The sequence below is a fragment of the Salmo salar genome, chromosome 05 (genome assembly GCF_965601325.2).
Source record: "Salmo salar chromosome 05, fSalSal1, whole genome shotgun sequence".
Classification (NCBI taxonomy): domain Eukaryota; kingdom Metazoa; phylum Chordata; class Actinopteri; order Salmoniformes; family Salmonidae; genus Salmo; species Salmo salar.
In genome coordinates this window covers 85,384,566-85,405,759 of record NC_138295.1, presented here as the reverse complement: position 1 = coordinate 85,405,759, position 21,194 = coordinate 85,384,566, and the positions used below count along the sequence as shown (strand labels likewise).

The 21,194-nt window shown below is 42.7% G+C and overlaps 1 protein-coding gene across 3 annotated transcripts; it reads right to left on the bottom strand.

The window, feature by feature from the left end:
• Window positions 1–2,527: 2,527 nt before the first annotated feature.
• Window positions 2,528–20,635, bottom strand: LOC145879585 (uncharacterized). Of its 3 annotated transcripts, XM_082975811.1 has the most exons (11): window positions 18,067–20,635; window positions 16,647–17,884; window positions 16,154–16,362; window positions 15,732–15,819; window positions 15,447–15,607; window positions 11,457–11,535; window positions 10,735–10,802; window positions 10,452–10,632; window positions 6,791–6,944; window positions 6,572–6,664; window positions 2,528–6,465 (listed from the first exon to the last, which is right to left on the bottom strand). In XM_082975811.1, exons 3-9 carry the CDS (start codon window positions 16,250–16,252, stop codon window positions 6,901–6,903), a joined length of 720 nt encoding a protein of 239 aa, XP_082831937.1. In that variant the 5' UTR covers window positions 16,253–16,362; window positions 16,647–17,884; window positions 18,067–20,635; the 3' UTR covers window positions 2,528–6,465; window positions 6,572–6,664; window positions 6,791–6,900. The 3 variants fall into 3 exon arrangements, with proteins under 3 accessions (XP_082831937.1, XP_082831936.1, XP_082831938.1); XM_082975810.1 differs by having other exon boundaries at window positions 16,647–20,635; XM_082975812.1 differs by lacking the exons at window positions 16,647–17,884; window positions 18,067–20,635 and having other exon boundaries at window positions 16,154–16,493.
• Window positions 20,636–21,194: the final 559 nt, after the last annotated feature.

The following is a 21,194-nucleotide window of genomic DNA, read 5'->3' as shown; positions in this document are numbered from 1 at the left end:
GTATGTAGACAGCTACGAAAAATACAGATGAAAACGTTCTAGGTAGATGGTGTGGTCGACAGCTTATCATGAGATACTCTACCTCAGGAGAGCAAAACCTCGAGACTTCCTTAGATATCGGTGCACCAGCTGTTGTTTACAAATATACATAGACGGCCACCCCTTGTCTTACAAGAGGCTGCTGTTCTATCCTGCCGATGCAGTGTATAACACACCAGCTGTATATTATTCATCTCATCGTTCAGCCACGACTTGGTGAAACATGAGCTATTAAATGTTTTTATGTCCCGTTGGTAGGATATAAAGTGCCTTGCAAAAGTATTCATCCCCCTTTGCGTTTTTCCTGTTTTGTTGCGTTACAACCTGTAATTTAAATAGATTTTTATTTGGATTTCATGTAATGGGCATACACAAAATAGTCCAAATTGGTGAAGTGAAATAAATAAGAATAAGTGGTGCATGCATATGTATTCAACCCCTTTGCTATGAAGCCCCTAAATAAGATCTGGTGCAACCAATTACCTTCAGAAGTCACACAATTAGTTAAATAAAGTACACCTGTGTGCAATCTAAATGTCACATGATCTGTCAATTGATCTCAGTTCTCAGTTCTCAGTCAATACACCTGTTCTGAAAGGCCCCAGAGTCTGTAACACCACTAAGCAAGGGGCACCACCAAGCAAACGGCACCATGAAGACCAAGGAGCTCTCCAAACAGGTCAGAGACAAAGTTGTGGAGAAGTATAGATCAGGGTTGGGTTATAAAAGAAATATCCAAAACTTTGAACATCCATTATTAAAAAATTTAAAAAATATGGCACCACAACAAACCTGCCAAGAGAGGGCTGCCCACCAAAACGAACAGACATGCAAGGAGGGCATTAATCAGAGAGGCAACAAAGAGACCAAAGATAACCCTGAAGGAGCTGCAAAGCTCCACAGCGGAGATTGGAGTATCTGTCCATTGGACCACTTTAAGCTGTACACTCCACAGAGCTGGGCTTTACGGAAGAGTGGCCAGAAAAAAGCCATTGCTTAAAGAAAAAAATAAGCAAACACGTTTGGTGTTCGTCAAAAGGCATGTGGGAGACTTCCCAAACATATGGAAGAAAGTACTCTGGTCAGATGAGACTAAAATTTAGCTTTTTGGCCATTAAGGAAAATGCTATGTCTGGCGCAAACCCAAAACCTCTCATCACCCCGAGAACATCATCCCCACAGTGAAGCATGGTGGTGGCAGCATCATGCTGTGGGGATGTTTTTAATCGGCAAGGACTGGGAATCTGGCCAGAATTGAAGGAATGATGGATGGCGCTAAATACAGGGAAATTCTTGAGGGAATCCTGTTTCAGTCTTCCAGAGATTTGAGACTGGGACAAGGGGTTCACCTTCCAGCAGGACAATGACCCTAAGCATACTGCTAAAGCAGCACTCAAGTGGTTTAAGAGGAAAGATTTAAATGTCTTGGAATGGCCTAGTCAAAGCCCAGACCTCAATCAAATTGAGAATCTGTGGTATGACTTAAAGATTGCTGTACACCAGTGGAACCCATCCAACTTGAAGGAGCTGGAGCTGTTTTGCCTTGAAGAATGGGCAAAAATCCCAGTGGCTAGATGTGCCAAGCTTATAGACATACTCCAAGAGACTTGCAGCTGTAATTGCTGCAAAAGGTGGCTCTACAAAGTATTGACTTTGGGGGGGGGGGGGTGAATAGTCATGCACGCTCAAGTTTTCTGTTTTTTTGTCTTATTTTTGGTTTGTTTCACAAAAAATATTTAGCATCTTCAAAATGGTAGTCATGTTGTGGAAATCAAATGATACAAACCCCTAAAAAAATCTATTTTAATTCCAGGTTGTAAGGAAACAAAATAGGAAAAGATAAGCCACTCGTTGGCGGATCCTCACAAGGCATCCCGATCTCTTTCCACTATATATTTTCCGTCTCTTTCTCCTGAGGATGAGGGCCTGTGTGTGGAGTAAACCCCTCTCACCCGACTCATTAAAGAGAAATTCTTCGTCCAGTTCAAGGTGAGTAATCGCTTTTCTGATTTCCAGAATCTCTTTTCGGTCATAAGAGATGGTAGCAGCAACATTATGTACAAAATAAGTTACAAAAAATGCGAACAAACAAACTAAATAGCACGGTTGGTTAAGAGCCCATGACACAGCAGCCATCCTCTCCGGCGCCATCATTACAAAACAAACTATTCAAGAGATTTTGTTATAGGCAGAATGCATGGGAGTAGGATTCTATTGCACATGACTCAGCCCGTACTCTACACAAAGGTGGGCATAACCAATCAGAGCTGCAGTAGGCCTATGTGCAAATAAACCATTGCCACATATGGATCTGTGCCATTTACTTTGAACTGGACTGTGTTTACAGCTCTGGTCGTGAGTAGATGTGCTTGTTTTGAGGTCAAAGCAAGAGCTGCATGTAGCCACGTGTACATTTTGTTCATATCCTTTGCTAGTTAGTGAGTTATTAGCCCAGTTATAGATAATTTGTTGTCAGCAATAAAAGAGCGCCTGTATCTCAGTTCCTACCCCTCCTTCTCACGGCCTGTACTGGACACTATTATTTGTTTATTTATTATTTGTCTGTACAGGCTTTTAATGTGATGACTTAAATATATATTTTTTTATTTTATTTCACCTTTATTTAACCAGGTAGGCAAGTTGAGAACAAGTTCTCATTTACAATTGCGACCTGGCCAAGAATAAAGCAAAGCAGTTCGACAACATACAACAACACAGAGTTACACATGGAGTAAAACAAATATACAGTCAATAATACAGTAGAAAAATAAGTCTATGTACAATGTGAGCAAATGAGGTGAGATAAGGGAGGTAAAGGCAAAAAAGTCCATGGTGGCAAAGTAAATACAATATAGCAAGTAAAACACTGGAATGGTAGATTTGTAGTAGAAGAAAGTGCAGAGTAGAAATAGAGATAATGGGGTGCAAAGGAGCAAAATAAAATAAATAAAATAAATAAATAAATACAGTAGGGGAAGTGGTAGTTGTTTGGGCTAAATTATAGATGGGCTATGTACAGGTGCAGTGATCTGTGAGCTGCTCTGACAGCTGGTGCTTAAAGCTAGTGAGGGAGATAAGTGTTTCCAGTTTCAGATTTTTGTAGTTCGTTCCGTCATTGGCAGCAGAGAACTGGAAAGAGAGACGGCCAAAGGAGGAATTGGCTTTGGGGGTGACCAGAGAGATATACCTGCTGGAGCGCGTGCTACAGGTGGGTGCTGCTATGTTGACCAGTGAGCGGAGATAAGGGGGGACTTTACCTAGCAGGGTCTTGTAGATGACCTGGAGCCAGTGGGTTTGGCGACGATTATGAAGCGAAGGCCAGCCAACGAGAGCGTACAGGTCGCAGTGGTGGGTAGTATATGGGGCTTTGGTGACAAAACGGATGGCATGGTGATAGACTGCATCCAGTTTGTTGAGTAGGGTATTGGAGGCTATTTTGTAAATGACATCGCCAAAGTCGAGGATCGGTAGGATGGTCAGTTTTACGAGGGTATGTTTGGCAGCATGAGTGAAGGATGCTTTGTTGCAAAATAGGAAGACAATTCTTGATTTAACTTTGGATTGGAGATGTTTGATGTGAGTCTGGAAGGAGAGTTTAGTCTAACCAGACACCTAGGTATTTGTAGTTGTCCACATATTCTAAGTCAGAACCGTCCAGAGTAGTGATGCAAATATGAGAGGATAGCAGTCTGACCAGGTCTCTGTTGAAAAATAAATGTTATTGCAAAGCGACTAGCCTGAATTAACCTTAATTGGTGAAGTTTGACTTTTGGTACAAATCTGAAATGACACCCTTGTATATAGGGAATATGGTGTAATTTGAGACTCAACCTTTAATGCAACATGTAAAGTGTTGGTCCCATGTTTCATGAGCTGAAATAAAAGATCTCAGAGATGTTCCATATGCACAAAAAGCTTTCTTCTCTTAAAATTAGTGCACACATGTATTTACATCCCTGTCAGTGAGCATTTCTCCTTTGCCAAGATAATTCATCCACCTGACAGGTGTGGCATAACAAGAAGCTGATTAAACAGTATGATCAATACACATGTGCATCTTGTGCTGGGGACAATAAAAGACCACTGTAAAGTGTACAGTTATGTCACACAACACAATGCCACAGATTAGATTAGTGCCTAATGAATTTATTTAAATTGACTGATTTCCTTATATGAACTGTAATTCAGTAAAATCTTTGAAATGTGAAATGTTTGTTCAGTGTATATGGAAAGATTATCTGAGCTATATGCTACTACTGCCTGTGTGTTTGTGTGTATAGAGCAGTTGGCCTATGATGTCATGTCTGTCACTCTTCAGAACATTCTTGAACACACACACTCACTCACCCACCACATCACATCAAGGAATAATCATCACTCTGCAGCGTTCTGGACTCACATTAACCAACTGACTAGATCACTGATCCAAACTAATACATTGAGAAGATTGAAATATTGTTAACCTAAACATTTTCATCCTCATGCTACCTAGCTGTAGCCACCACAGCCATTTTGAAATGGCTGTGTCAGCCAATCAGCTCCTTTGTTGCTCAAACTGGGACATGCCATTCCATAATGGCTGCTTTGTCTACTGCTAGCTAGCATGAGGACGGAAAGGGCATGAGGACGGAAAGGGCATGTTACCGGAAAACGAGCAGTATTTCAATATTTTCCATGTATCAGTTTGGATAAAAGTAACATTTGGAGAACAGTGTTATATCCCATCCCTGCACTGAGGCAGCAGGTAGCCTAGTGGTTAGACCGTTGGGCCAGTAACCGAAAGGTTGCTAGATTGAATCTCTGAGCTGACAAGGTAAAAATGTGTTGTTTCTCCCCTGAACAAGGCAGTTAACCCACTATTCCTAGTCTGTCATTGTAAATAAGAGTTGGTTCTTAACTGACTCGCCTAGTTAGATAAAAAGGAGGTACGTTTTCAGACCAACATCTCACACCGGCTCCACAGGGTCTTAATCTAACTATGATGGCGTTCCAACCAATGTTCCAATGTTTCGGCACTGAGCAAATTTCAGTCCGAGTACTTTCCCAAACTAACTGATCTTAGAAGTCTGGATAGTTGAAGGGGATATGGAGGCAACTACACCGAGCATAATGGAAGGCCATATTGCTTTCACCCATTCAGGCATCAGTGTCCTAGTATCCAACTGGGACAGGGGCTGGGATTCAATCCAAAAAGCCAGCTCTCTTCCCTCTATATATGTTTTTACTCACCTAGACCAAGGTTAGTGACACAAGTATAGACAATATGGTTCTAGCTCTACCTAGCCAATAGAGAATGATAGAGATATCATCTTTATATACACTGAATATACAAAAAGTTAAGAACACCTGCTCTTTCCATGACATAGACTGACCAGGTAAATCCAGGTGAAAGCTATGATCCCTTATTGATGTCACTTGTTAAATCCACTTCATCAGTGTAGATTTAGGGGAGGAGACAGGTTAAAGAAGGATTTTTAAGCCTAGAGACAATTGAGACATGGATTGCGTGTGTTATATTCAGAAAGTGAATGGGCAAGACAAAACATTTAAGTGCCTATAAATGGGGTATGTTATTAGGTGGCCGTGTGTATCAAGAATGTCCACCACCCAAAGGACATCCAGCCATCCTGACACAGCTGTGGAAAGCAATGGAGTCAACATGGGCCAGTATCCCTGTAGAGTCCATGCCTCGAGGAATTTAGGCTTTTCTGAGGACAAAAGGGGGGGAAGGGGTGGGACTTCCTATAGGTTAAGGTAAGATCACAGAATTCCATCCAGGTCACCAGGGGGGGATCAGCCAATGAATTATGCTCATGAAAAAGCATTCCATATTTGCAGCTGGCAGTAAACCACCAACCTTGGCTTTATACCTGTTCAAACACACTCTTGGTGGCAGTGTGCACTCTTTCAGTTTGTTTGCCAACTCATAGAAGTAGTAGAAGAAGAAAATGGACTACTTCAAAATGGAGATGGCCTCAATGGCGCTGCCTGTGCTCTTGCAGTCACCATAATGGGACAGATACAATGATGCGATGTCTATCTAACTCTATGGTTACGGAGAATCGTCCCATATGAGATTGTTAGGTCACGTTATCCCCTTTTGTGTTGTCGTTGTGGCAACAGGTCGGGAACAGCTCCTGAGTGAAGGCACAGCGGAAGGCATGCAGCCGCCGTGTCTGCCCGTCTCCATAGTTCGTCAGTTTTCGTCAGCCTCGTAGTCCAGCAGTATTCCGATGCGGGAGCGGTGACAGTGGCCAGCCACCGTTTCCAGGCACCCGTTGTGCCAGGTGCTCAGCTGGCGCTCATCCAGCTGGAGGCTCTAGGGAAGATCCCCTTTTCCTTCCTGGGGATGCCCTCGTACGTTCTCCTGGGAGAGAAGCAGGTGATCGTTGGCCGTGCAAGGGTCAAAGGTCAGGGTGCAGCGGTCTGAGGAGGAGGGCGAAGGGAACATGTGAGAAGACAATTAGGTGTACAATTAGGTGTACATAATATCTATGATAGTTTTATGTTAAAGTAAGGAACAACCACATACATTCACTGAGGCCCTGCTTCCCAGCTAGGTCACATGGAGCAGCTGGACTGGGGATCACAGCCAGGATGGTGCACTTATCCAGGGCTGAACCTACTGAAGTGGGTTGGGGGATGGGGAAGAGAAGGGAGATTGGTGGAGAGACACAGAGACAGATATTTTAAAAGATTGGAGATGACTATCCATAACAATAAAATCCTTCATATATTGAGGTTAGGTTACCTTGCTTGTCCTGAACCACAGCTGTAGACACATCCTTCTCTAGGTCCTCAGACACTAGCTTGGAGATCCGTTACAGGATGTCTGTCACCCCACTGAGCCCCTCCTGCAGTTTAGGGGTCACATCCACTTGAATGTCCTTCATATGACGAACCTCCTACAGAGCAAATGAGGAAAATATGATATATTATGATTTATGTTAGTAACAATACAATATGGGAATTTTATCCCAAAGCTACCTACAGCTAACATATATATATTTAAGTATGTGATCTATGTAAATAAATAAATATATCACAGCTGTAAAACTGTATGGTGGAGGCCTACCCATTTCCCAGGAGCATTGTAAAAAGTGGATTTGGGTACAGTGTTTATTTCCCCCTAATATCTTTGAAGATTCTGAGACCATTAGGGTTAAACATTACAGATATAAATGCAATATATGGAGTAGAAAAGATTGCCTGCCCACCAAAGAATCAACATATGTTCTACATGGTCTATTTCTATCTGAATGTAACACCTCAATCAAGCTTGTTAATTGATCGTTAAGTCATGTTTGTCAGGTAAACGGTCATTAGTGGCCTATATAAGCCTCATACAGGCCATGGGAAGACATTACCTGTTGATAACACAGACTATTCTCATGATCATGGGAGGTGTGAGAGAATTGCTGCTCTTTGTGATGACTGTGGGGGTTGTCAAAGGTTGGTTCACTAACGTTTTATTTGGATTGAAGGGATTTGTTTGGGAAATATGCTTAACTTTATAAGTTGGAGATTCAAATTTGACTGTCTGTTTCTTCCGCATTGGTCATCTATTATTAATATATGTAGCTATTTTGTGTGAACTCAACTTCTGTCAACACTTTCTCCTCAGTTTCTTGTTACCCTGTTGGAAAGTCCCAGAAGCAAGATCAAGTCTCTCTGCAGAGGAGACTTGGAGGTAAGTGTTTCTTTCCACAACCCTTCTAGCTATGTTCTTTGTCACTGTCTATGGTGCTGCTGTGTTTGACACTCATTCAACACCATAGAGTAACTCAGTCTAAATAACGTTGTCAAAGCCTTTGATTTGGTAATTTTGCTTGTGTACCTTAACCTACGTTTTTCAGAGCTGTCATCAAATGACGTCTCCATTGAGCATGCCCTGGCCTTGCTCCGATCCATAGGGTCTGACGCTAAACAAGACAGAGAAGGTACGGCCTGAAACATATACTTTGAAAACTGTTGGGTTCAACATTCGACTGGCAATTCGGCCTAGACCGTGTGGAACAGATGTGTTGCTGTAGAATACCCAACTGTTCCTTTTGTTTTTTTGTCTTGCTCAGAGGCCCGTAAGTTAAGGGGAAGCATTTAAAAAAATATATATATATATATTTTTAAAGCATTCCATGACTCACATTTGCAGACTTATGTAAGATATCTGACTATTACTAATTTGGGTAGTCATCATTTAGAGTAATATAACTCAATCACTGATCAAGGCAGTGTGTGGTGGAGTAAGGCTAGGCTATGTCAGATGTGTTTCTCTTCACCAGATTTTTTTAAGGCCTTAAAATTATTTATCATGCAATTCTAATACACTTTATATGACTACAGAGATGCACAGAATCTTGTTCAATGTGATTTTCAAGTGGCACTGACCAGGGATAAACAGTGAATATGCACAATCTGTTTTTTTTTTTTTTTTGCAATGAGTTAACTTTTCCACCTCACTCCTCTGACCTACTGTAACAATGAAAAAGGGCAGAGGCTAACAACCCAGCCTGTAGGCTATAGCTACCCCCAGTCCCCACATTTCACCTCACCCCCTCCCCAATGAACTGATCTTCATAGATTCTCTCCTATCAGCACATACAGTTGCAGTCGGAAGTTTACATACACCTTAGCCAAATACATTTAATCCTAGTAAAAATTCCTTGACGTAGGTCAGTTAGGATCACCACTTTATTTGAAGAATGTGAAATGCCAGAATAATAGTAGAGTGATTTATTTAAGCTTTTATTTCTTTCATCACATTCCCAGAGGGTCACAAGTTTACACGCAGTCAATTAGTATTTCGGGTAGCCTTCCACAAGCTTCTCACAATAAGTTGGGTGAATTTTGGCCCATTCCTCCTGACAGAGCTGGTGTAACTGAGTCAGGTTTGTAGACCTCCTTGCTCGCAAATGCTTTTTCAGTTCTGCCCACAAATTTTCTATGGGATTGAGGTCAGGGCTTTGTGATGGCCACGCCAATACCTTGACTTTGTTGTCCTAAGCCATTTTGCCACAACTTTGGAAGTATGCTTGGGGTCATTGTCCATTTGGAAGACCCATTTGTGACCAAGCTTTAACTTCCTGACTTTTGATGTTGCTTCAATATATCCACATAATTTTCCTTCATGATGCCATCCATTTTGTGAATTGCACCAGTCCCTCCTGCAGCAAAGCACCCCCACAACATGATGCTGCCACCCCCGTGCTTCACGGTTGGGATGGTGTTCTTTGGCTTGCAAGCCTCCCCCTTTTTCCTCCAAACATAACAATGTCATTATGGCCAAACAGTTCTATTTTTGTTTCATCAGACCAGCGGACATTTCCCCAAAAGTACGATCTTTGTCCCCATGTGCAGTTGCAAACCGTAGTCTGGCTTTTTTATGGTGGTTTTGGAGCAGTGGCTTCTTCCTTGCTGAGCGGCCTTTCAGGTTATGTCTATATAGAAATCGTCTAACTGTGGATATAGATACTTTTTTACCCGTTTCCTCCAGAATCTTCACAAGGTCCTTTGCTGATGTTCTGGGATTGATTAGCACTTTTCGCACCAAGTGCGTTCATCTCTAGGAGACCAAACGATTCTCCTTTCAGAGCGGTATGACGGCTGCGTGGTCCCATGGTGTTTATACTTGCGTACTATTGTTTGTATAGATGAACGTGGTACCTTCAGGCATTTGGAAATTGCTCCCAAGGATGAACCAGACTTGTGGAGGGCTAAAAAAAATAAAAATCTGAGATCGTGGCTGATTTCTTTTGATTTTCCCACTAAGTTTGAAGGTAGGTCTTGAAATACATCCACAGGTACACCTCCAATTGACTCAAATTATGTCAATTAGCCTGTCAGAAGCTTCTAAAGCCATGACATACATTTTCTGGAATTTTCCAAGCTGTTAAAGGCACAGTTAACTTGGTGAACTTCTGACCCACTGGAACTGTGATACAGTGAAATAATCTGTCTGTTAACAATTGTTGGAAAAATTTCTTGTCATGCATAAAGTAGATGTCCGAAATGACTTGCCACAACTATAGTTAACAAGAAATGGTTGCACAACGAGTTTTAATGACTCCAACCTAAGTGTATAAACTTCTGACTTCAACTGTATAGCAGATCTGCTGATTGTGGCGCATCAAAAGGTAGTCCATCTATTAAACTGTATACATCTCCAAGTAAGTCAGCAAAACAATAAATAGTTACTGCTGCTATGGGTAAAGTATATCTACATCAATATAAAGTTGATTCAAAAAAAAAAAGTTTGCGGTTATTTTATTTTCATGGCGGTCTTCATCTGAAACCGTCACAGCCCTACATACAACCAATGTAAGTAATCGGATGCATCGTGAACTCAACCTGGGGATAGGACAGGTATAAAGTGTAGACTACAGTGTGTAATCATGTCAATGCTAATTGCTAACCTCCAGGTGTCCGCTGCATAGTGCAGCGCCGTGCGCCCGGTCCGACATGTTCACATTGCTGAGGGACCAGGGCCTCGGCACAGTGGACCGCCTTATTGGCTGGAGCGATGTGTAGCGGCGTTTGCCAGTTCTTGTCCCTGGCGTTCACATCGGAGTGTTTCAATAGCACCTGGACTGCCTCCTACAGGAGCACAGTTCAAATCATGTTCAACTTTGTTTAAAGTGCATTTAAAAATCACAACACACTTAACAGTAAAGCACAGGTGTCTATCAGTACACGTACCTCACTGCAGGAAGCCACGGCCCGGTGCAGAGTATTGACACACTTGTCTTTGTCATTTACTCTGGCTCCTGGGACACAGAGACAGACCGACAGGGGACAGACACTCTGGGGTTGATAAGGCAACATCTTAAATAGCTGGAGCACAGAAAGCATGTGTCCAAAACAACACCCGAATACCTTTTTATAGTGCACTACTTCTGACCAGGGCACATAGGGCTTTCCTTAGGGCTCAGGTCAAAAGTAGTGCACTATATAGGGAGCCATTTAGAACGTAGTCAAAGCCTCTTGTAGATAGCTATTCTGGAAATTGGACTTCCATTACACAGCAACACTCTGAAGAAAATGTCATGTCACTGAGTGGAGAGGAGTAGAAGGAGCTCAGCCAACGTGAGATGAGGTGCAACCCAAAATCATGAGGACGTTGGAGTAACAGGTACGACTCTCGCTCACAAATAAAATCTTGATGCTTCACTAATCAAGTTAAAATCGGGACGTTTCAGCTGTCAATGGCCTTCATTAGAATTACTTTTCATTTTTGTAAATACATAAGCTGCAGAATGATTTATATATATTTGTTTAAATACATCGGCTGCACATAAGATCTTAATGGTGGTAAGTATGAGGGAAACGGTCACATGCAAACACAACAAGCATCAAAACAGAAGTCAAAGTCCGATGGACATGAGTCATTGCGTAATCCTTCTCTTCAATGATAACCTTACCTGATAGTATGAGTAGCTCTAGAATTTCTGTATCTCCTAGATAGGCAGCGGCATGCAACGGTGTCCGCTTCTCATTGTCCTGTAGGGAAGAGCCAAGAAGCGTTATAGCTGTTTCAAATTCAGCCATTATGGATATTTATGGCTCTAACTAGGCTACACACTGTAACTAAAGATATTCAATGTTTCCTTTGAAAGGGTGCAATGGACTCAGCTTGGAACCAGCTATTTAGTATCCACTCATCTTCGTGATGTTAATGCTTTCTCTTTACAATAACTAAAAACAACCCGCTTCACTTAACCAGGGATGCAACAGATTGGCGACGAGGTACCGGAGTTTTTGTCCGAAGGGGAACAGAGCGAGAAAGAAAGTGCTACATCCATCGAGACAGTCTGTGTAGAAAAGCTAGCAGGGAAGAGGTTGTTCGGCAATGCCGAGGATTTCCACTTCGAGGAAAGTTTTGAAGCTAATGGGCTCAAGTACGAGGATATGTCTAAAACCATTTTTCTGACGATTGTTGGCAGGAAGACTTACAATTTGTTAATGGACTTAATGCGCCACAGAAACCAAATGAAAAAACGTTGAGAGGTGGTTGCGCTGTTAAAGTCACTACATACCGAGGACAAATTGTATTGCTGAAAGATGCAAGTTTCATGCAAGGAGTCAACTCGAGGTAGAGTCGATTAGTGAGTACTTGGCTAGTTTAAGAAAACTCAGTCACATGTAAATTGAGTCTGCCAGAAGGTGAATATTTGTGTGCGGTGTTAAAAGTGCAGCGCTGAGAGACCGTTTACTGAATGTAGCTCACACAAGACTAACATTAGCACTGGCTGTGGATATGGGATTTTCTTTTGAAGTAACAAGGAAAAGCACACAGCAGTTTACACAAAATACTTTCAAAGCAAATGCAGTTGAAGAAAAGCGTTGCCAAGAAAACGGAGGCAACCCGTAAACCATGTTACCATTGCGTGGGAAAAGGGCACAAGCCAGATGAGTGCCGCTACATGGATTTTGAGTGTCTGGAGTGCAAGAAGAAAGGACACATAGCCAGGACATGCCGCTCGTGTAAAGTGGGAAACAATTAAACGAGGCAAGTGAAATGGAATAAGCACTTGGATGCTACTGAGAGAGAGGGATGCTTCCTTACTGTGACTGCAGGAAGACGAGTGGAGCAACGATGATCAGGGCAACGCACACCAGCGAGAGAGGACAAGAACGTCATTCCATCACAGAGGAGCATCGCACTCAAGCGCCAGAGTTTGGAGTATTACAGGTCAAATGAGAGTGAGAACTCTGATAAAGGGACCTCAGCCGTTTTCACCACTATGAGTTGGGTAACGTAAGAGGAACTGAACTGTTAGCATTAGAGGTGAAGACTGTACGTAAGGATAGATGATGTGAGACTCAACATGGAAGTTGATACAGGTGCAGCAGTTTGATATCAGAGAGGTTGTACAACCGCAAGTTCAAAAACGCAAAATTGAGCCCTGCAAACTGGGTGTTAACATACAGTAAACAGTCATTCGTTCTAAGAGGGAAAATCTCGGTCAAGTGTAATGGGAGTACAACTTTTTTTAGACTTGCTGGTGGTAAAAGGAAATGGTCCTGCCCTGCTGGATAGAGACTGGATCAGTCAGTTGAAGCTAGACTGGTCACGTGTACACAGTAACAGCTGTAGATGGTTTGTGTGAAAAATATTTCTCTGTTTCAGCCAGAGCTAGGAATGCTAAAAGGTATCACAGCCAAGCTACCTGTAACTAATAGGGCTGTACATAAGTTCTGCAGTCCTCGCCCAGTGCCGTATGCACTTAGAGAAGCTGTTGAAAAACAGCTAGTCACGTTGGAGTCAAAGGGTCCTCACTCCAGTTAACTACAGTGAATGGGCTGCTCCAATTGTGTGTATCCTGAAAACAGACAATATTGTAAGAATATTTGGAGATTACAAGGTAACTATCAATCCGTGGATGGAAGTAGATCAGAATCCCTTACCAAAAACACAGGACTTGTTCACAAAGCTGGCCGGGGGTGAGACGTTCACAAAGCTGGATTTGTCACAGGCATACGAGCAAGAACAGTAGCCTATCTAGGTCATGTGATAGATGCAGAGGGGATACACCCCATGAAACAGAAAACTGAAGCTATTGAGAAGGCTCCCATTCCTACAAACACCACTGAGCTCAGGTCTTTTCTTTCCTTACTTAAAACCTGTTGGGGATAGGGGGCAGTATTTGCACGGCCGGATAAAAAACGTACCCGATTTAATCTGGTTACTACTCCTGCCCAGTAACTAGAATATGCATATAAGTGTTTGATTTGGATAGAAAACACCCTAAAGTTTCTAAAACTGTTTGAATGGTGTCTGTGAGTCTAACAGAACTCATTTGGCAGGCCAAAACCTGAGAAGATTCCAAACAGGAAGCGCCCTCTCTGACCATTTCTTGGCCTTCTTTGTTATCTCTATCCAAAACAAAGGATCTCTGCTGTAACGTGACACTTTCTAATGCTCCCATAGGCTCTCAGAAGGCGCCAGAACGTTGAATGATGACTCTGCTGTCTCTGGCTGAAAAACAGTAGCGCATTTGGTAAGTGGTCGATCTGAGAACAATGAGACGGGGGCGCGCGTGCACGAGACGACTCCATGTTTACATTTTCAGTCTTTGAACAAAAACAACGACTCCCGGTCGGAATATTATCGCTATTTTACGAGAAAAATCGCATAAAAATTGATATTTAAACAGCGTTTGACATGCTTCGAAGTACGGTAATGGAATATTTTGAATTTTTTTTGTCACGATACGCGCCGGGCGCGTCACCCTTCGGATAGTGTCTTGAACGCACAACAAAACGCCGCTATTTGGATATAACTATGGATTATTTGGAACCAAAACTGTAGCTTCCCTGTAGCTCAGTTGGTAGAGCATGGTGTTTGCAACGCCAGGGTTGTGGGTTCGATTCCCACAACCCTGCACAGCACAGAAAAAAAAATATAAAGAAAAAAAAAATGTATGAAATGTATGCATTCACTACTGTAAGTCGCTCTGGATAAGAGCGTCTGCTAAATGACTAAAATGTAATGTAAAATGTAAAACAACATTGGGTGATGAAGTAGAAGTCCTGGGAGTGCATTCTGACGAAGAACAGCAAAGGTAATCCAATTTTTCTTATAGTAAATCTGAGTTTGGTGAGTATCAAAATAGCTAGCCATGATGGCCGGGCTATCTACTCAGAATATTGCAAAATGTGCTTTCACCGAAAAGCTATTTTAAAATCGGACACCGCGATTGCATAAAGGAGTTCGGTATCTATAATTCTTAAAATAATTATGTTTTTTGTGAATGTTTATCGTGAGTAATTTAGTAAATTCACCGGAAGTGTTCGGTGGGAATGCTAGTTCTGAACGTCACATGCTAATGTAAAAAGCTGGTTTTTGATATAAATATGAACTTGATTGAACAAAACATGCATGTATTGTATAACATAATGTCCTAGGAGTGTCATCTGATGAAGATCATCAAAGGTTAGTGCTGCATTTAGCTGTGGTTTTGTTTTTTGTGACATTATATGCTAGCTTGAAAAATGGGTGTCTGATTATTTCTGGCTGTGTACTCTGCTGACATAATCTAATGTTTTGCTTTCGTTGTAAAGCCTTTTTGAAATCAGACAGTGTGGTTAGATTAACGAGAATCTTGTCTTTAAAATGGTGTAAAATAGTCATATGTTTGAGAAATTAAAGTAATATCATTTCTAAGGTATTTGAATATCGCGCCACGGGATTCCACTGGCTGTTGACTAGGGTGGGACGCAAACGTCCCACCTAGCCCAGAGAGGTTAACTATTATGGCAAATTCATTCCAAATCTGTCTACCATAGTTAAGCCTATGAGCGCTCTACTGCAGGAAGATGTACAATGGGAATGGTCCCAGAAAAGCCTAAGACACATCTACTTAGTAGCCAGGTGTTAGTTCACTACAACCCGGAGCTACCGCTCATACCAGCCTGTGGTGCTTCACTGGTAGGTGTGGGGATGCAACAACCCTGACTATGAGAGGGCGTTTACGGGACTGGGACTCCTGGGGAGCAGGGGCCAGTGTGATTGTCAGGTCCTCCTTGGGTGGGGAAGTGGATGGAACCTCTGGAACCTCACACTCAGCATCTGTGATAAGAATATTTCATAATCAGAAAATGAACGTGTCAGTCCGCCTGTATCTGTAGTCAGTTTTAACAAGCTGGCCAGAGGGTGACACATCAATATGACATTATCAATGCTTATCACTTACTCTGTGAAATACGAGTCTCTCTGTGACGTTTGGTAGGCAGCGCATCCTGTTCAGGGTGGCTCTTCGGTTCCCCTTTTGTCTTGAACAGCTGATGACAAAAAACATCAGGACAACTGAGCCTGTGTAAAATATCTGGGGTGCATCCAAAAAGGCACCTTATTGACTATGTAAGGCACTACTTTTGACAAGGGCCCATAGTGCTCTGGTCAAAAGTAGTGCACTATATAGGTTGCAATTTGGGACATAGACATTGACTCTCTCCCATGTGTATTAGGATTGTATTACAGCGGCCTCACTCAACCTCCTAAAGACAATGACAACAGCATTGTTCTAATGCTGAGACAATAGGGGTTTAGTGAATCTGTAGGGTACATTTCAGAACCTGCCTTACAGAGCTAATCTCAAAACACAGAGCCCCCTACCTTCATCCTGATCTTTGCAATCTTGCCAATTTTGGGTAGGAAGCGCCACTTCCTGTTCTTCTTAGTCTCTTCCCCTCTGGCAGAGGGAAGGCGGGCCATGCCGTCAGCCTTTACATCAGCCGGGCTAAGGCCCCTGGCAGGGAATTCCTCAGTAGCATTAAGGTCAGCCACAACACCATGAGTGATGTCACTTGCGGCATTGCTGGTGTCTAAGTAAGAAGAGCAAGCTGGTGTGACTGACCTGGGTACAATAACTGGGAGAAGAGGACGCAACAATGGAAAGCAGTCACTGCGTCCCAAAAGGCATTCTCTTCTCTTTATAGTGCACAACTTTTGAACAGGGCCCATAGGGTCTGGCTCTGGTCAAAAGTAGTGCACTAAACATGGAAGAAGGTGCCATTTTGGACACAACCAGTAAAGTTCACATCATAAAACGCAATGTATCATGTTACAATGAAGTCCTATGCAGATGAAAAGAGGTACTTTCACTTACCACTTACAATCCACTACCATGGAGAGGAGAGGCTCTCTTCAAACAGGTGTCGCTCATAACTGACTCACTCCTGGTGGGCAGAGTGACATCCTCACTGCATGTGTCAATTACATGGTGGTCTGTGGAGGAGCCACTCGAAGACACAAGGGCTTTAGACCTTTTAGTCAAACTGACTTTTGAAAATGGCTTCTCACTTCTCACAGACGGAGGGCGGCTCCTGTCCTTAACAAGAGCAGTGTCAGGGGACTTCGAGTATCTGAGTGTCTCCACAGGGGTGGAGTCCAGCACATCTTTGGCTGTGGTGACAGACACAGGGGGAAAAGACAAAAAGACATTCAGTCTCCTTTACTCTGTGGTACATGATTTGAGCAGCAAAAAATGAGTTGTCAAAGACAACTCTGGGATTGAGCTGGGACTGCAGCTTTTTCTCTCCAAGTGGGAAGGAGTCTGCGTCCTCCACTATGTACTGGGATACACTTTCAAGGTCTTGCATGATCATATTCACTATCTTCAGTTGTAGAAACCACATGGTGTCAGAAGGTGATGCTAGGCATGCTCTGTGGCAAAGAACAGTTGGCTTCGCTAGCAGCTCTGAGAATGGCCTCACGCACAATCTGTTTGGCCGTAGCTCGGAAGTCAGCACTATGAAAGCTCTGGATGGAAATGTTAGAGGTTCTGCTGGCTGCACAACGAGATCGCGTGAGCGTGGCAGTCTCGGCTGACGTCACGTCACTCGAAATGGTGAGGTCCTCCAATTTCGAAATGATCGAGTCCAACTTCTGGTTGAAGTCAAAGGACTCATTTGACATGCTCTCCCCAACGGAAGCGAAGCAGTCTTCACTTGAAGTCTCCAACCTCAGCACCAAGATCACCTGTTTGATGACCCCTTTAGTGCAGGTGTCGAGGGTGAGCTGGTGGGCTGAGGACTTAGAGGTATTACTGTCTGTCTTCCATACAGGAGATACCTCCACAGTGGTCTCAGTTACAAGTAGTCCAGTGTCATAGAGCTCGATTTGCACAGGAGTATTTTTTTACCTCAGTGAGATGGTGTGAGGTGAACAGCTTCCTCAGTTTGTGCAGGGTTTTGGTATAAATCTTCTGGGAACCTGAACTCACTTCCACCCAGAACAATTTGCGACCTGCTTTCGTACGCATGGAGGCCTTATTGACCTCAGATACCTCATGCAGGTTGGAAATAATAGCACCCAATAGATCAGAGGATGCCTCCTCAATATTCTCTGTGGAAACATGGATAGACAGGATTTAGTTTCCCACAAGCGTCGGTTTTATCCAGCATGGCAGTACATGTCACAGCTGCATCCTGAGTGATGCATTGCTCAGCTTTGACGATACACTCCTCCACTGGTTGACCATGGAGGATGTCAACTTTATCAGCAGGGAGCACCTTCTGAATACTCACATTCTCCTCTGATGGGCGTGGACTGTTGAAGATAATGCTCTCAGTGACCATGTTAGAGGAGACAAGAGATGAGTCGAGAAACAAAGACCTGTATATTATCGAGGTGGAAATCTCTGGGTGCTTTAGCTCTGGGTAGCTTCTCTTTCCCCTGACGGTGAGGCTGGTCTGGGAGGCTGCAGCCTTGGGGGTCACGTTAGTGAAGGTCACCACTGCAGCCTGATGGGGACGACAGAAAGCAGAGTTAGGCTGGAATTCAATCAAATTCGCCATTGCACTGTCAACACATTGTCTGTTTACAAACTACTGTCTGCACGCACAAACAGACATGTACACACACACACACACACACACACACACACACACACACACACACAGTGTTATCTGGAAGCATTTGCCTTTGCCACTCATTCAGTCTCCTGGGATTGAGATGGACTGGCTGTTTCTAGATCACCACTCTCCTGCATCACACTCTCTCCTTTGACCTCCAGTGTCAGTTGATGTGGCTGTCTTCAGATCAACCTGATTCAACTCACTCTCTCCTTTGGCCTCCTAGATTAGAAGACCTTTACTAGCTCAAGCTTGGAAAATTCATTTGTCATTTTAATCTTCACTGCGTCATTAAAACACAATACATCATACCTCCTTTGACTGAGATGGGATGACAACGGCCTCGTCCAACTCAATCTCTCCTTCAACCTTCTGTGACTGAGATGGGATGGCAACAGCCTCGTCCAACTCAATCTCTCCTTCAACCTTCTGTGACTGAGATGGGATGGCAACAGCCTCGTCCAACTCAATCTCTCCTTCAACCTTCTGTGACTGAGATGGGATGGCAACAGCCTCGTCCAACTCAATCTCTCCTTCAACCTTCTGTGACTGAGATGGGATGGCAACAGCCTCGTCCAACTCAATCTCTCCTTCAACCTTCTGTGACTGAGACGTGCCATCTGTCTTCAGATCAGCCTCCTGCATCTCAATCTCTCCTCAATCTCTCCTTCAGCCAGTTGGGATATCTGTCTCTAGAACAGCCTCTTCCAACTTGGTCTGTCTTTCAACCTCTCTGTGATCTTTATCAGATCTAGATACAGAAAAAGGAATCTCTCTAAGGTCACTATAATGTGCTATAGTGTGAGGATGTGTTCCAATTATAGAATTAGAATAATAGAAGTAGAATTAATCATTCTAGAGTTAGAATAGAATCACTGGAATTCTATGGTTCCAATACTCTGAGATGACTCTGCCTATCCAGAGTTTTATATATTTAGAGAATTTGGCAAACTTTTAGAAAGTACTCCATGTTAACACCTTTGAGCCTTTCATTACAAGTCAATTATAAAATAGATTTTCTGTTACGTAGCATTGTTTAAAATGTCAATATTGCCCATGGGGAGCCAGCTCTCATATGGATATCTTTGATTATACTGTGTCATGTAATGTATACATATTGATGTAAATGCAACAATGCAGATATTTGAATGTCCCAACTTTCTAAATACATGGCTCTGGGCCTACCTCTCCATAGGCGGTGACCTTTGACCTACTACAGAATCTGAATTTGTAGGAATATGTGATCCTGCAACCAGTCACAAATATGTCATTAGTGTAAATCACATACCTGACTTCCTTCATAACATCAGTGTCATTGATGGGGTCATCCAGGTCTATGAGGGCGAGGTCCCCCCCGCCTTGAAAACACCATTAACCCAACTCCCATTGTCAGATCATAAGCATAGAAATTGAATCACCACAGCATATCAGGTATACAGTTCACTTGTCAAACTGCCATGGTCAGAGGCTCTATATTTCTAGTGACTCTATTTCTATGGTCACATCATAATGCATCCTATTTCCAATATAATGCACTTCTTTTGGCCGGAGCCCTATAGAGTGCGACAGTATGAGTCATAATACCCATTAAACCTACCGGTCAAACAGGGAAATGGTTCCAATTGTTTTTCCACCGTTCATTTTTCCCATAGGGGATTTTAGAAACACTTCAAATAAAGGCTGTTTCGTGTAGGTTTACCCTGGTGTGACAGTTTGATATCTGTGTAAATCTCTAGGTCAAGGTGACTTATCAATATATTGGCCTGTATTTACCCCCCAAACATGAAATGCTAATTAGCTGCTAATGTGGCTATCATAAAGAACTACAAATGTCATGACAATCATGCTGATGGGGGCAAATGTAAGAATCAATTGATTAACTATCTAATGTTAGCTAAATGTAACATAAATTGGCTGCATTTCTTTAAATGGACAATTCTGTGGACTGTTAAGTTTCAAATAGATACAAAACCTGTTAGCAAAGGTGTCAGCTAGAGATAAAGTGTAGGAGCTTGCAGGGATTTGTAGCTTTGCATGATGTCTACTTTGATGCAAATTAGCATTTTCTAATCTGAGAGTAAATAGAGCCGAATATATTAATAAAAGTCACCTTGTCCGTGAGATTTACATGGTTATAAAAACGTCACACCAGGGTAAGTCTACATGAAACACAACCCTAATGTTATGTTTCTAAAATCGCCTATAGGAAAAATGGTGGAAAAACGATTGGAACCATTTCCCTGTTTGACCGCTAGGTTTTACAGGTATTATGACAACTCTACTGTGGGGCTCTTTTTTTCACTGGTTGGTTGTTTAGCAACAAAACTAGAATGCAACTATGTGGCAAAATAAGACAGTGCTGGCTTAAACTATTTTTAGTCTCAATGTTTATTGCAAACATAAATACATTTGCACAATGAGCCCTTGTCTGAAATACATTGTTGGTTAGCTAGGTAGTGAATTTTAACAATTGCATAGACATGATATCAGTCAAAATACCTCCAAACAAGACGACATGGTGTCAATAACAAGATACAACGAGCTGAAACATGCCGAAGATCTACTATTCCCCACACGGCAGCTTATCTGAGGTTTAGAGTCATAACAAGATAGACGCATTCCGGCCATTGTTTTTCGTGACGTCAGCCAACCTGTGTATGGCTCTTGGTCATAAGTAGTGCACTAGCCTACATGGGTGCAATTTACGACGTAAATAAGAAGGTGGTGTTATAAACTTTGACCCTTGACCCCCATTTGACCCACAGCAGATTCTAACGTACCTTTAGCCAACTGTCATGACT

What these genes read in the sequence shown, in the direction of transcription:
- LOC145879585 (XM_082975810.1), bottom strand. Translation starts at nt 16,252, where the DNA reads ATGGCCCGCCTTCCCTCTGCCAGAGGGGAAGAGACTAAGAAGAACAGG. An exon ending in TTGCAAAGATCAGGATGAAG is followed by an intron (nt 15,820 to 16,153) that starts GTAGGGGGCTCT and finishes TTTTGTCATCAG; the next exon opens with CTGTTCAAGACAAAAGGGGA. An exon ending in AGAGCTACTCATACTATCAG is followed by an intron (nt 10,803 to 11,456) that starts GTAAGGTTATCA and finishes TCTGTGTCCCAG; the next exon opens with GAGCCAGAGTAAATGACAAA.